Source organism: Argiope bruennichi, chromosome 6 (assembly GCF_947563725.1).
Source record: "Argiope bruennichi chromosome 6, qqArgBrue1.1, whole genome shotgun sequence".
Classification (NCBI taxonomy): Eukaryota; Metazoa; Arthropoda; class Arachnida; order Araneae; family Araneidae; genus Argiope; species Argiope bruennichi.
The window spans coordinates 76151007-76168299 of record NC_079156.1 but is presented as its reverse complement, the minus strand read 5'-3'; the positions used below and the strand labels follow the sequence as shown (position 1 = coordinate 76168299).

Genomic DNA, 17293 nt, shown 5'->3' with positions numbered 1-17293 from the left:
AAGTTTAATTGTTTAATCAATGTGAAGTTTGAATAGAAACTGTTCAAAGATATCAAAATTCTTGATGTATGAATTTTTAAAAAATTGTATTATATTTATACATCAAAATTACGTTTGAATGGAATAAAGTTGAAGTTAATGTAATGTTTTACCATCTGAGACGGTTCGCAGCTTTCCTGGAGAGTAAATTTGAAAATCCGAAATTTTATCTCAAAAACTATGAAAAAGCTGAATTAGAAGAACGGATATTATCTTTATAGCGATAAATGACATTAAAAAAATACTTATGATGTAATTACTCGTAAAAAAATATATACATATTGGGAACTACATATCTCACGATATACAAGATGTTGCCGAATTCAACCCATAAATTCAGAGAAGTGATAGTAGGTATTAATTAAGGCATAGGGTCTCAAACTATGTTTAGTTGGTAAAAATCGCAATAGTAGAGTGACCAAACGAATCGACGAATTACCGGCAATCTTTAATTTGTCGGTGTCATAAGTTGATATTTAAATGTGATGTTTTCTCTGTACTGTAATCTTTTTTTACATCAAATAAATCTTTTTCTTCTTATTATTGATCCTTTTTGTTCCATTCGATGTTCCACTCTTCTTACCTTTTTGTTGTTGTTGTTGTTTGCGATTTTTTCCCACTATATGAAGCTGTCGACGCTATATTTTGTGGCAGTTTTTCATCCTCTATGTCTTTGAATTCGTCGGTCGAATTCAGCAATATTTTGTAAAAATATTTACAACTGTTTTACGAAATGAGTGGGAAAATGTGATATTCGTCTTTATCAAATTTTATCTCTAGAAGGATTTTTTAATAACTTAAAGTTAATTAATACCTAAAAAGTAACATTTTGGTAAGAAATTTATACAATAAGGAACTTTTGAGAGCTATACTCTTATCACATATTATTTATTCATCATGCTTGTCAAAGATATTCATCATTAAATCTTACTAAAATATAATTTTTCATCATTTATATGTAAGAATGTATTTCTTAAAAGTTTTAGAAATTTAGTATCATTCTTATTCGATCATTTTTGCCTTTTTTTTTCATTTATAATGCTTAATAGATTCCTCTTAACATTTCTTTAAAAATGAAATAATTCAGATTTACTTTTTATATGCATTATTTCTTCGATTCATGAATTATATATTCTAAATATTACTAAATAATTTTATTATCCAAGTATTAATTGTATTTGAATTTTCAGCTAATATTTACATCTTACGCCTGGGCCATGCATTACGACTATCCATCTCAGGAAGGTGAATATGATGAAGAATTAGTTGAAGATCCCGCTGAAACGCTTCATGACAAATCATATGGATATGAAACACATGATGATTATTCATTGCATCAAGATTCAAATCGTGATAGGCCAAAAGAGGAAAAACATGATGAATATATAGGCGATATTGATGATGATCATGATCTTAAAAATAACCATGATATTATTTTAACGGGAAAAGAAATTGAAGCAGAGACAGGACACGTTCCTCATATACACGAAGGCAACGAAAATATAGAGAAAGCCAAAAACATTGAAAATTTCCCTGCCAACGTAGAGCATATCGTGGGGAGAGAACATGTTGTCGTTTCAGACAGAAGACAAATCGAAGCATATAAAAATAATTTTCCTGATCAACGAGTAGCCAATAAGCATCCAACATATAATTCACATGATAAAAATAACGGTGACAAACAAGATATACTTTCAGATAGGCAGCAAATCGATGCGCAGGAAAAGCACTTTTCTGATCAAGGAGGAACCTTTAAATATACAACTCAGATTGCACATGATGAAACTAATGATGATGAATATGATATTATATCGAGTAGAGGGAATTTTGAAGTACATGAAAAGCATTTACTTGATCAAATAGAAACCAATACACATGCAACAACTCAGACTGCACATGATGTAAACAGAAATCGTGAATGCGATTTCAATACAGACGGAAGAAAAATCGAACTACACGAAAAGCATTTACTTGAGCAGGGAAAAACCAGTACACATGCACCACAGATTGCACATGATGAAAGTACAGATGTCAATGAAGAGCATCACATCAGACGTGAACCTGATGTAGTTGTAGTAAGAAAAGGAATTGAAGCGAATAATGAACATGTTCAGAATCTCAAAGAAAACGTTGGACATACGACACATATTGAATATCTCGATGACAATGAAAAACATATCGATAAAAACCAGAATTCTGCCACTCCAGCTGAAAACAGAATTCAGGCACACCAACATTATGGAAATAATCAACAGAAAAATAATGAAAAAATTGTTTTGAAAACCGAGCATAAAGGAAATTCCAATGGTAATGAAGAAACACTTATCAACAAAAGAGGACATGCTGTTATTCTTGTAGAAAATAAAACTGGTATATATGATGATCTTGTTGTTATAGACGTAAAGAAGGAAAAATCATTGGAGCACACAGGTGATAATGAAGGGGCTATAAAAACAATTGATCATGATGTTGTTCTTGTTGGAAGTGGTACTGAAATACATGGCAAGTACGTTCCGAATACTACTTTAAATCGGGAAGATTGGAAAGAGGATATAAAAGTAGAAGATTTTGGTAAGGGAGGAGAGAATTTGCATAATATCACTGCATTTAAAAATCCAGAATATTTTAAGAAAGCTGAACCTGCTGAATTTTCACCTGTAAACAATGACGGCAAGAATGATAGTGAACAGGTTGCTATAAATGGTGAAAGTGTGAACTTGGCTGAATTGGTTCATGAACCAGTTTACTTTAAACTTTACGAAGATTACGATTTTTTATCTCAAGTACTAGCCACCAAAGGTGCAAGCAACAATCAAACTCATAAAACTGAATTGCCATCAGTAGATTTTGGTGCAAAATCATCAAAAATTAAACAACATATTTCCCCTCTAAGAATTACTTCCAAGAATTTTCCATCAGTTTCACCATTACCTATTTCTCAAAGTATTACCAAACATTCCAGACTAAATCTAACTTTTTACATCGATAGAAATACGCTTTATGAAGGACAAACTACTCAAGGATTTCAACCGTCTTATAGTACCGATAATTACCTCAAACAAACTCCTCAAATATTGTCGACATCTGACTTAAGCAAAATTTCAGAAAGTGATAAAGTTGAAGACGCTACTTTATCAGCTATTTCTTCTCAGTTTCTGACAACTTCATCATCATCTATGTCACAGAATATAACTGAAAATGCAAAGGCAAAAACTTATCAGAATATTCTTTATCAAGCATTAACTCACCAACCGAAAGCAACTCAAAGTATTAAAATTCATACTAAACCTTTCTCAATCAAATGTTCTACTAGCAACTACCTCAAGAGAAACTTTAAAACCTCATTAACTCCTGATTTTAATCTGTATCCCTTAAACTATAATACACAGGTTACCCCCAAAATTATGACTACCTCAAAGTTTTTCACATCACCAACGTCACATAGTTCTCAAAATGCTCTTGAGAAGTTTCATGGATTACATTTCTTATCTGATATCTATCAAACAAAAACCACTCGAGAAGCTGGTCTTCAGACTGCTTTACCTCCACCATCGACTCCTAAACCTTTACTTTTGCTCAACTATATCATACTGTGCAAAACTGTCAATGCCACCAAGTTTGATTCACAACCTTTTGTTTCCAGCAGGCGATCGAATCCAGTTCATAAGTTTACATTCGATGAAAGAAATCTTCCGAAGATGAACTCAAAACCTCAACCTCCTACTACTGTATCGTACAAAGTTCAAAAGGTAGAAATAGGGCCAGATGATTACATTGTTTGCGATTACCATTATCACACAACAGAGATGCCCCTATATCAACCCAGAGACTCCAAAAAATCCACAATTAACCTTATAAATACACCTTTTAAAATATCTTCGACTAATTTCGAAGATATAGGTGAAACCTCAACAGGAACCTCTGTGCCTAAAATACACATCAAATTGAAAAATACTCATGAATCAGAAAGTCTTCTTGGTAACACTTTCAATACTAACTACGAAGAAAGCTCTGGTATTGACTTACATTATCAAGATAGATTAAAACAGAATAATAACATCCACATATCAAATATTTATAAATATATAACTACGCCAAGAGCGTCTACAATAACATCAAAGCAATTTTTCAATGAAAAAATTTTTACTTTACCGACTTTTAACAGAAACCATAAAACAGTGATTGAAGAATATTCTAAGCCAACTTCTGAATTCAATTTTATGTCTCCTGTTTATAAGGATGTTTTCTATCATTTAAGGACAAAGGAGCCGTATAAAATCCTGGCTGAAAAATCTATAACACCTGTTCATCAAACTAATCCATTATTTTCTAACAGCAATATTATTTTTTCTCTGACTCAACGAGAAGACCATGACACATGGCCTTCAACAAAATCCAAACTAATAACAACAACAACTTCCAAAGATCTCAGTAAAAAATTTCATGAAAATGGGAAAACTGAAAAATATGCCTTTAAGCAATACACAACTCAAAAAACGACAAGACCAATAAGCAAATTTATTATATATTCAAATAATAATACACCCATATACTCGCCAATAACTAACTCAAAAAAATTGTATGAAATGACGCAAGATACTTTCTCAAGTAAACAGTATGAGCCTTCAAATAGGGTAACATCTATAAATATATCAATATTCCGTCCATCATCAAATGGTAAGACGATTTCATCAATTCTAAAAACAACACATCCGTCCTATTCAATGAAACATGGTATTCCAGATACAGTTCAAGAAACAACATTATCTTCTTTATATAATAAACCTATCACTTATATTCTGAATACTTCTACTGCAAAAGGAAGTCAAGCATTGGTGAAGGCTACCAATAATTATTCACAAACTACTGCTTTATCATATCCTTCTAGAAAGACTAAATATATTGATGAGGAACTATCTTATCCTTCTTATTTGACAGAAAAGAATGTTCAGTTTATTCCAGAGCCAGTAGAATTTACTTTCTATCATAAGCGATTCACTTTATTTCTAGACTCAATTACATCAAAATGGAACAAAGAATTTCGGAAATCTACTCCTCATTATTCCGCCACTCCTCGACTTCATTCGGTTATAGGTAAAACTAAACATGTAATAGATCATAGAGTTTTTCCTTCTTATTCAACAGAACAGACTATTTATCCAACAAGTCAGAACCCAAAAGGATTTACTTCACAAAATAAAAAAATCATTTCCTTTTATTTATCTCCTGAACAGAAGAAAAAAAGGAAACATATAAATGTAGTCACTATAGAACCATTTCCTTTTGCTACAGAAAATCTCTCTATGCATCATATTGCTTATACTCCGATGCCAAAAGATGTACCAAAACTCTCTAAATTCCCAAGCACAGTAATTCCAGTTCAGCAACATGAATATTTAGCAACTAAACCACTGAAAAATTTCGGTATTTATCACCCAACAATGGCTACGACTGATTTCTTATCTAGTACAGAATATTCTCAAAAACCTGACAAATTCCTCAAATTTACCACAGGGATTTCTGAAAATTTTTATACGACTGAAAGGAGTAATCGTTTAAGCACAAATTCGCTTCAGCGTTTTACAAATTCTGTGTTCAGTATGAATTCCTCTCCTAAGCCTGAAACCGTTATAGAAAACCCGAAGTACTATGAAACGATTCCCACCATAGAAATACGTAGACTTTCCGGGACTGAAAAATCCAGTTATTTTTCAACAAGACTTCCTCTAGCTCTTAGACTAAGAAAAACTCTTAGACGCAAAATTTCAAATGGCGAATCTCGACCAGTATCTGAGAGAAGAATCACAATAAATGTACCATCATTCGCAGTCAAAAATCAAAATAAGATGGTGACGCCTGTACAAAGAGCACCTGAATTGGATACTATTCAACAAGATGAAGAAATTGTTAGTCGTCGTAGAGGAGGGAAACCTGGCAGAAATGGAGGTGGAAATAGAGGAGGATCTCGACCAATTAGGAGGATCGGTGGAAGGCCAAAAAAGAAAAGAGACTGATGCATCATTAAATGCTAATTAGTTGATTAGAGGATATAAATTTCCGTTACTTTCATGTCATTCAGACTTTCATTAACTAAGAATTAAGATATTTATCCAAGAAATACCTTTTCTTTTCTACTTAAGGGAAGCTTCTGAATAAGAAAGTTCTGAAGTGAATTTCAATGAAGATTTGTGAAAAGAGACAATATACGCACTATCACTCACAGTCAAGAATCAAAATAAAGTAGGAGTGCTTAACGAAGTAGCCTGCATTGGATGTTGTTCCGCAACGGGAAATTTTTGGGCTTTGTAAGGCAAGAGTTAGTAGAAATAGAGATAGTACATAAAAAGGTTTCATGTTTCTCGCAGGTCAAAAAAAAAAAAAAAAGAAACAAAGAAAGAAAGCACTGAGTGCATCATCAAATGCTAAATGATCAGACTCAAGTGAATTAGAATGGTGTATTTGTGATTTCATTAGTTAATGCAATATGCATGGGAAAAGTATCACTATAAATGTGTCACAGTTCATTTCCAAAAATTAAAATAAATCACTTCAACGAAGTATATCTGACTTAAACTCTTAGAGAGTTTCGTCGTCGTAGACATTGATCTAGAACAGATTGAAGTGGAACCAGAAATTGAACGATTTAGATGCATCACTTTATGCAAATGGAAGAGACAAGAATGAAAAACGAATAAATGAATCTTTAAATATTGTTTAGCAAGTGGATAGAAATTTCCATTATTTGCATGTCCAAGAATTGTAATGATTTTCTTGAGAATGATGAGATGAGTTGAAATTTGTGATGAGAATCAAACAGATAAACAGTAGTCTTTGTTAATATAATTAAAGAAGTGTTTCAGGGGTTGAAATAATTGAAGTTCGTGTTATTTTTGAATATTTAAAGTTATTAAAAATTCATTTTGGTAAATTAAAAAAGAAAAATGAAGAAATTACTTTTGATTTAAATTATTCAAAATAAGTGGAGCTGCTTGAGCATTGGGAGTTTGCAATGAATATTGCTGATCAAAATGGATACATTTTGGCTGATTGAAAAGTTTGACATAATTGATTAAAGGCTTATATTTGGCAAGGATTACGATTTCTAGAAAGTTCAATTGTCAGAAAAGAAAAAAAAAATTGAATGCATTCATCTTGTTCAATCAGTGAATATTCAATAGATGGAACAGATGACAGAATTTTCTATTCCATTATGACGAACGAATAATTCTAATATGAGATCTGATGAATGCAAAATTGCTTGTCAAGAATTGTTATAATTTTTAAAAAAATTATTGTGTATAATAGATGAGGAAAACCTAAGAAAAAACATACAAATTTTGATCTATATGCTGGCATTTAGACTCATTTGATGAAATTGTTGATTGAACTTCTTAATAAAAAGTATTTTGTTTGGTTAATTATGTCTTCTGGTTATCAAATGACAGTTATATGCCTTACATGAAGAATTATTTGAAATGTTCATCTCAATAGATTTTTGGCTTATAGAGTTTAACAAAAAAAATTGAAAATTTCCTGGCTGGCTTGTTTAAAATTCACTAAGAAAACTTGTTATAAGAATATTTAGTTTTCTAAAGAATTTGCATAAGACGAAATTTTGCTGCTATTTTCAATCTCCAGTTTACTTGGCGATTTTCAGATTACTCCAAAAGCCATTTTATATTAGATAACCATAATTTCACCCAGGTAGTTGCATGAGGGTTTCATATTTTAGCGATTTATCGTGAGCAACTTTTGTTGGTGATGTTTCAATTTTTTTTAGTGATTTATCACGGAGACCGTAATTATTAAAGATGCATAATCCACGATTTTTTGAATAACAAATAATTTTGCTATTGTTATTTTTAAATATTTGTTCCAAATATCTGTTATTTCAACCATATTATTAATTTAAAATTATTATTTAATATTAAATACAAAATTTATTAATTGTAATTAATACTTAATTTACTAATTTAAGTAACGTGTAATTAAATTAATTTATCTATTTCAGCTTACTTCTTAAATTTGATTTTTTTCAAAACTATTTATTTAATTTTTGTATTGGAGTAAACCATTTTCTGAAAAATTTGTATTAAATATAAATGTCATTTCTTTAAAGTGTTTACTTTAGTTCTATATTCTACCAATAGATGGCGCCAGCAGTAAATAGAATATATGCAAAGTCAAATCACAAGCAATTAAGAACGATTTGTACGGAACACTGCATCAACACATGCGAATACCAATAAGACCGGTTACTCTCATGAAGTGGAGCGGCGACTTCACACTTTCCAGTGAAGTCACCGCTCTGATAAATTTCCGTGATATGCAATTCAGTGATACGATGATTCCAATAACCGGTCCGTTCACTTTTCAATCCGTTCACAGATTTCTCGTTTTCTTTTATGTTCGAGAGCTTCCATTGGACAGATCGTATCGATTGTTACTTTCTATCGTGATCCAAAACCTGTAATCGAAATATCACCAGTAAGATCGAATCAAGGATTTGAATCACACCCCTCTTTGAAAAGCATTGATCACTTATATTTGTGACTTTTTGATATTGTTTACGTAATAACCGCTCTTAAAATATTCGTCATCCATAGTAATTATCAGTAAATATTGAAATGTTAATCAAAATGTGATTTCTCAAAAATAAAATAGCTGAAGAAATGAATTACTTTCAAGGAAAACAGAGATTTACTTTGATGAATTTTTTCATAAAATAAATTCTTAAGAAAGAGTGAGTATAACTCACATTATCATTATAACCCTAGTAGTTTTGGAAAAACCCAAAAAAACTTTTGCTTTCAGCTTCAAGTTAAAGTTGCTTTCTGGATTATCAAAAGTTGTTAATTAAAAAGATTTCAATTAACTTTAAAGTATTTTTTTTTTTTTTTTTTTGCTACAGATATGTTTAAGCATTCGAAGATTGCTGACTTTTGCAAAAGATTATGATTAAATGTAAGCAACATTTTTTCAATAATTTTGTACATACTGAAAAATATATTTTATATTTCGGAAAATTGAATCTTTCTTATTTGCCATAAGTTATTGATATTCGTGTACACGTGTTCATTCTTCACTACGTGTTCTTCAATTTTTGTCATATTCTATTGAAATATTTCAATATGACTTTAAATTAAAGAATATATTAATATTTTTTTAATTTCATGATCTTCAGAGTTTTGAATGCAAAACTATTTTCATTGTCGCTCATGATATCCAAATATCTATAATTGAATTTCAGTTTATTTGTTATGTTCTGATGTAATTCCATACCCATTGACTGTTCCGAACGAAATTTCCAACATATATTTTTTAACATCTGGAAAGATGGAGATATTAAAAAATTTTCTACGCCCTCATCAAGGGTATGAAATGGAATTAAGGATTTTAAATTTTAAAACCATTTTAAAATTCAAAAACTTTTCTTTTCAGTATCATGAATGTCATTTTGATACAGTTTTTCAAAATTATTTGTGTGGAAGCTATAGAATAACGATTAATTCTAGAGGTTTAGGGTCCTGAATGTCGTAAGGTGTTAAATATTATGCTGCGAAAATTTGTATTCTTCTCTTTCTTGCAGTTTTACAGAACAGAAAAATGTTGGCGGAACCTCGAGTATAGTGTCTATTAAATGGCGTCCCAAAATTAACGCAAGATTTGAATTTGGCACCATTTGTGCAGTAAAGTGTTGGAAACCCTATTTAAAAAATCCATTTAGCAGCTGATAGTTTAGGGTTAGTAAAAATGGAGCGTTACACGATAGAGCGTATTAACACAAGATCACAAAATTTAAAAAAAGGGATCAAATTGTTACAGGACAGGGTTATATAACACATAGGGCAAATGGCCCCCACTTCTTGCTGGCACATACGCACTCTTTTGTTGAAATTTTTCATAACCATTTTGTATACATTTGGCTGAATTTCGTTGAAGCGGTGTTGAATTCCTCCTTCAATGTACACTTGCTTGTCGGCTTAGAAACATAGATCTGACTTCAAATAACCCCGTAAAAAAAATGGTGTTAAGCCCACGATCTGGGGGAGGGGAGCATTTCTCAAATTTTTGAACTGTAGCTATTAGACTTTAATTACTTTTGAAACATTGTTCAACAACGAAAACACGTTGTTCTATCATGTATTTATAGTCGCAGGGGCATGGAGAGGTGTTCTGTTCTATCATGTAACGCTCCATATTTACTTACTCTAAACTATCAGATGCCAAATGATTTTTTTAATAACGTTCCCAATACTTCACTGCACGAATAGTAGCAAATGCTTGCTTTAATTATGGGACACCCTTTATGATATATATATATATATTTCATAGCATGTTCATGCATATTGGGCTGCATTTTAGGAAAAGTTCATTTCATTTTTTATTTATTCTCATTCTTTGTATAGCTTTTCTGTTTTTGAATATAAATTGGCAACATCATTCAAATATTCATGTTTAACTTCAGAAATAAATTTTTATCTTGAATTTGTTTATCTATTTGTTTATTTTCTTCGTACTTGAAGTTTGTCAGGTGTAAAGTGCATTCAGTAATACGTATTTGACACTAAAATGTTTCGACTGAATTGTTTTATAATAATACTTTCTATATATTAAACTGAAAATAATAAATTAGATTGTAAATAACATGGAATGATTAATTTAAGCAAACCAGTTTGTCAACCATTGTTAAAGAAAAATGAATTGGAGCAGTAATACATTTTCATTAATTGGAATATTCAAATCCTTTTTACGAAATCATTTTGAAAACAAATCATTATCAGCAATATGGGATTGTTTCCAGGAATTAATTTCTGCCAAGTTTATATTTCATAAGTTATGATTAAAAAGTTTGAATTTTCGTCTTGTAACATTCACTCTTTATTAAAAAGTAATAAATGCATATTGTCTTTGATTAAAAAAAGATTTGATATTTTCATTCATAGAGAAATTTTCAGTCGATTCCATCATGATAAAAATGTGAAACTTCCATCATTTTTAGCAAAAAAATGTTTTTTATCCGTCAAACAAGTTACATTCTATAAAATTATGTCGAAATTGATTATGTATAATTTACAGTCAGTGAAAAAAAATCTATCAAAACTGATAATGCCAAGAATGATAATAATAATATAATTTAATATAAATGATAATATATATATTTTTGTTTTTAAGTTATCAATTCGTTTGGGTAAAGTAATTTTTCCCAAAATTTTAATTTATTTAAAATACCAAAAATGACAAATATTGGTAAATAGATGAAATCGAATATAAATTTTATCTTAATTAAAATTAAAATTTAATTAATTAAATAAAAATTAATTAAATAAAATTAATTAAAATGTTATTCAACTTTTAATTTTTAAAACAGTTCGTATACTCCTATGCTCATTTATCTTCAAAAAAATTATCGTGACAAAAAGTATTGACGTAGGCCACAATACCACAATAAAAAATTTGTATTCATGCATTATTCTGATTAAGAAATTAAATTAAATTCATTTTCTGATACAAATTAATGAAAAATACAAGGCAACAAAATAATACATTTCTGTTTGAATTTATATAATTTTCTATGCAAAATATAAAATAATTTTAAAGAATTAAATAAGTTTTTCACATTTATAAAAAAAATCTACATATTTATCATATATTTAACACTTTTTTTATATATGACAGAATGATTTCAAAATAACTTCCCTGATTTAATCGAACGATTTCAAATATAACTATACTGATATGAATATTTCATGGAAATACGCTAACTTTTTCAGATGATGAATTTTTAGTGTTAACAATTTTAAATCACATATTTTCTGCTCGTTTTGCTATTTTCTTATTCATTGCTCCATATTCATTATCCAGCAGTTTTAAATACAAATTTTTTGCATCGTCTTCCCCAGATTGTTTTCCTTTAGAACTTCTGATTTGAGCTTCAGGAGATGATTCGATTTCATACATCGACTGAAAATCTCTATCTGGTATTCGTTGCCATTCTCCAGATACTATCAAATGAAGATATTTCTTCATATCACTTCTTAAAGCCATATTTTCGACTCTAAGATTTTCTATATCGTGTTGGAGAAATTTATTTTGAAGTTTCACACGACTTAATTTACGATGTAAATTTTCAAGTAAATTATGATCTTCCACATCGTCACTGCACAATTCTCTTACCAATGGCAAACAATCGTTTTCAGTTATTTGCTTCAATTCTTCTTCATCGAGGAAATTGTTCTGCCATTGAATTTTATCACCTTCGTTCTCAAGCTGGTCACAAAACTTCTTTAATTTCATGATTTTATCCAGTTTAGCCTTGCGCTCTCTCAGCTTCACCATGACCTCTTCGCTAGCAGTTATCATTTTTCTGAGAGCTGGTTGCATAGATTCATATTTCTTAGAAAGTTTCTGGAAGTGGAGGATTTCGTCAGTTTCTTTTCTCTTAATCCTCTTATTTTCAGTTCGCAATTCTTCAAGTTTCGTTTTAGCCTTAGAAACTTTGAGCTCCAAGCTTGGTAATTCTTCGCCAAGTTGCTCGAGTTCTTTTCTATTCTTGTCACTGACCTCAAGAAAGCTGTCATATTTCCTTTTCCATTCTTCAAATAAGGCCCTTATCTCTTCCATCTTATGTTCTGGCGGAGATATTGAAGTCTGGAGCTCTTGAGCAATCATTTCGACGTAAGTCGTGTGCTTTTCTTTGATGATTTCCATTTCTTTGGCTCGGAAAAACTCACCTTCCGCCTTGAAATTCTCCAAAGTCTCGTGAGTTTTCTGCAGAGTTTTATCTCTTACTGACTTCCTCAAGAATGCGAGAACTTTGGCTCTTTCTTCAACTTTTGTACACTTGTCGATGATTTCTTTTTCCCTTTCCAAATAATACCTCTTTGTCTCTTCTAGTTCATCTAAATAATGATTTTTCAATTTCTCGCACCTCAACCGCATAAAATCAAACAGCTCTTCAGACATCCTATAATAAGCACTGTCAGCCCAAAGATGATTCAGTTCTACAAGTTTCCTTTCTCTTTGTATGGCATGGATATGAGATTTCTTATAATCAAGTGCTTTTTGGAATCCCAACTTCAACTTTTTCATCTCCAACTCCCATTCTTTCTGGTATGCAGCACGAAATGGGTAAAGCCATTGTGAAAGTATTTTCTTTTCGTTCAGCATGGCTTTTTCGATTTCTTTCTTAGTCTTCAACTCAAGATAGCCTGTAAGAAGAACCTTCATCTTTTCGCGGCGCTCTTCTTCCTTTTTCAGCTCTTCGTCTTCAGCGGTTAACATTTCATCTTTATCTTTTACTACTATCACATCCACACCTTGGTCATCTTCTGCCTTGATCGGGGTCGATTTGTCATCTTTTTGCTCCAAATCTGCTTCGGGTTTCTTTTCGGGAACTTCTGCTACAAAATCTTTGCTTTTTATTTCCTCCGAAGACTCCTTCACAATGAGTCTTTGGACATCTTCTAAATTTTCCATTTCGGCTTCAGAACTCTCCGATTCTGAAGAACTTTCAACCTCTTCTTTACTCATAGTTTCTTCAAGATTTTCTGATTGATCTGCTGTTTCAGCTTCTAAAGATTTCTCCTGGTCAGAAGTAATGCCCTATTGGAAAATTAAAAAAAAAATTACTTGCCATAATTTTTCTGTATATATGAATATTATCATCCTATATTATAACATGTATAAGTACAGGGTAATTCTAAAATCATCAGACAAATTTTAAAAATTGGATAGTCACACAGAAAAAAAGTCCTATTTGCAATAGAAATGGGTATTGTATGTGTTGAGGAATGCTGCTATAAAGGGCTATTAGCTTGTGAATTAGTAAAAGTAAGTACACCAGATAAAATGTTCGGTATAAACTTAATGGAATAAAACTTCACAAAAGCAAAAAATTGATGTGAGGGATTAAAAACTTTATAAATGGTTTTTAAATTATAGACAATATAATGAGAAGAAAGAAGTATCAAAAACAAATCTTTGGAACTTGAAATTAACTGTTTAAAAAAATCTTTATACATTTTGATATCACAATTTAATAAAATTGAGGTTGAAAATTTCAGCTCTTCCGTGAAACCTATACAATAAATAGGTATTGTAGTTTTAGTTATTTAATCATCATCATCTTTTATGGTTGATTTCTTAAAAATTAAGGCTTATAGATATTTTTAGTTTTTATACATGAACAGTATAAAATTATAAATTTTTAGTGAAAGAAAAAAAAGAGATGACTAAACTTTGATTAAATGGATGTTTAACATATTATCGGTATTTTTTTTCTCCGTACATTCATAGCCGCTCTAAAATGTTGACGTCCAGGGCAAATGTTGTCCATCCTTTGGGACACTGAAAAAAAATTTGGTTGAACCGGAGTTTAACCTCCTTCTTCGCCAAATTACGATAACGCGCCAAAGCTAGCAACCACCATACTGGCAAACTTATTATCTTTCGCCTTTATTATGCGCTATGATTGGACATTGCTCCCTCACTTTTGAACATTTCGCAAAACACGGCGCAAGACCGTTGTCGGCGAGTTGGCGATTTTTGAAAATTGCGCCAAGCAGGGGTTTTAAACTCCGGTCGTACCAAACATTTAATGGAAAATATAGATTTGGCGGTGTTTTTTTTTTTTTTCATGGAAAAATTTTTTAATAAATATATATATCTTATCAATATTATCCCCAAAAATCACTGCTCTACGAATAAAACAAGCTTTATTTAAGAAACCACTACCCGTTTTCTTCCGCGACTAATTTTCAGCTGTTTTTGCTCTCAGTTTCGAAGATGCCGTGCCATCTGTTAATGAATTCTTTAACTAATTTTTTTGAAGAAGATAGTGATGATGTCAGATAATTTGAAAAGCAGCGCCTTTGGGGAGGGGACATTAAACGTGGTTATAGTGAAATATTTTGATTTGATTATATTTGAAAACAAATACCGCTACTAAATTTAAATCATGTCAAATGATAACGTCAAATTTTATAATCTGGAGAATTGACAGGAAAATCTGACAACTAAGAACTGAGAAAATTTTCGACAGCTTGGCCATGCCATAATTTTTTAGGATTTTTCTCTCTCTCTCTCTCTGTCTGTCTGTCTCTTTTTTCCCTGAAATTAATTATTGGCTTCTAGGTCTTAGAAACACAATACGACCCCATACTGAAGATTGTAAAACTCGCTAATCCTTTCTCTAATCTATGAAATTTAGAACGATATCCCCTGAAAAATATTCAGATTTGAAGCTAGTACTGTGTTTTTAATTAATTATTTAAATTTTAATTATTAATTTTAGTTTAAATTTATTTCATTATTCAATTAATTAATTTAGTGGAATTTTTAAAATTAATTAATTTTAATCCAAAAAATGCAGCATTGGCATTTTCTCTCAAAAGTTTGTGAAAACATATGGCAGAATTTTTTTAACTTTAATTAATATCCTACATTAGCAGTGGGAGCGGAATCCTAGTACCTTCGCTAGCACATTGAACTTAAGAATTCTGAGGATAACAGAAACAGCATAAGGAAAGAAGAAAGCATCCTTCTTAGTAGTATACTTTTCATAAGAAGAAATTTTAAGTAATAAATACACTTATTCGTTTAAACTGATTCTTCATTTGAGCAGGGAAAAATTTAGGAATTTCTATAATGAAACTTCGGATTTTTCAACGATGCGGACGTCGTTCTATCTACGCCATATATACTAAAATGTAGACATCGAATTCTTCAATATCCATAATATTTGTGATCATAATATTTCTGATTATCCCAAATCGTCAGACATCCGACTCTTGAACAATCACAGATTTATTGAACTGTTACTGGAAATTCACGAAAATAACAACAAATCTCAAAAAAATTCCGTTATAATGGTTAGATAATATTAAAATAAAAAACAGTAAAATAGAGACAAATGATTTCAAATACCTCGAGCAGATAGATGTTTCTAAATTTTTATTTTCTGTTCTGACAAAATTCGTGAACAGATCATTTTGATTAAAATAAATTAGGTACGACCGGAGTTTAACCCCATGCTTGGCGCAATTTTCAAAAATCGCCAACTCGCGAACAACGGTCTTGCGTCGTGTTTTGCGAAATGTTCAAAAGCAAGGGAGCAGATGTCCAATCATAGCGCATAATAAAAGGCGAAAGATAATAGGTTTGCCAGTCTGGAAATTGACAGTTTTGACGCGTTATCGCAACTTGGCGAAGAAGGGGGTTAAACTCCGGTTCAACCATAAATTAATTCAATAAGAATTACAAAAGTTATTATCTGTTTTTATTTCACGTTGAAAATAACACAAAAATGTTTTATTAGCAGTAATAACATTTTCAATAATAAAACGTGATTTAATTAATTCTTTAATGTATTTTTATTGCCGATTATGTTTAATTTTCATTTTTTTACAAAATTGTTGTACAACTCAAAAAAAAAATTAAACAAATCATTATTAGGGTTTCTAGAAGAACTATCATTCCACTTGTTTTTTTGGGGTTACCACATTGGCGATAAACTCAAGGGTTCACTAAACTAGAATTTAACTCGGGAAATAAACATAACTAAACCATTCGGTTGAAATCTAAATTAGGGTACCCCTTCACCTCGCCAAAGATGCCAACAATGTCAAGTCGACTAAGTTAAAAATCAGGATGGCTGACAATAATTGTGTTATAGTATTGTTTATTTATAATCAGCTATCTTGATTGTCGACTTGGCATTCTTGACTTCCTTGGTGAGATGAGAAGCACCCTAAACTAGATTTCAACCAATCTTTCTTATCAATAAATATTGTTTTGATAAAACTTAAGAATAGTTTCTGGTTTTCTGCCAAGTATTATCAACTGTCCAAAAAATCCAAACTTTCTGTATTAATTTCTAAAATTAATATTAGACAAAGTTGTAACCATATTTGATAAGAAATAGCTAAAATAATATAACTATGAAGATTATATACAGGACATATACATATTTCATCTTTACATACCTCTTCCTCCGTTTCCATTGTTCAGCAATAGTTACTTTCCTTTACTTAAATATTGCAGAAAGGAATAATTCACTGATGTTTTTTAGAATATTGGTTTTTTTAAGAATATCTCAAATTTTTAAATATTGATTTTATCTGATGAATCTAAATCATTAAATTCAAAACCATCACTATCATAATTTTTTTCATAATCTCTTAACTTCTATTAACTAAAATTGATACAAAAAAAATTATTGATTACAATTTATTTCACGTTGGAATGATTATGA

General features: G+C 30.7%; 1 protein-coding gene across 1 annotated transcript; it reads right to left on the bottom strand.

The window, feature by feature from the left end:
- Positions 1 to 11844: 11844 nt before the first annotated feature.
- Positions 11845 to 17042, bottom strand: LOC129971786 (dynein regulatory complex subunit 2-like). Its single transcript, XM_056085762.1, has 2 exons — positions 17025 to 17042; positions 11845 to 13644 (listed from the first exon to the last, which is right to left on the bottom strand). Exons 1-2 carry the CDS (start codon positions 17040 to 17042, stop codon positions 11845 to 11847), a joined length of 1818 nt encoding a protein of 605 aa, XP_055941737.1.
- Positions 17043 to 17293: the final 251 nt, after the last annotated feature.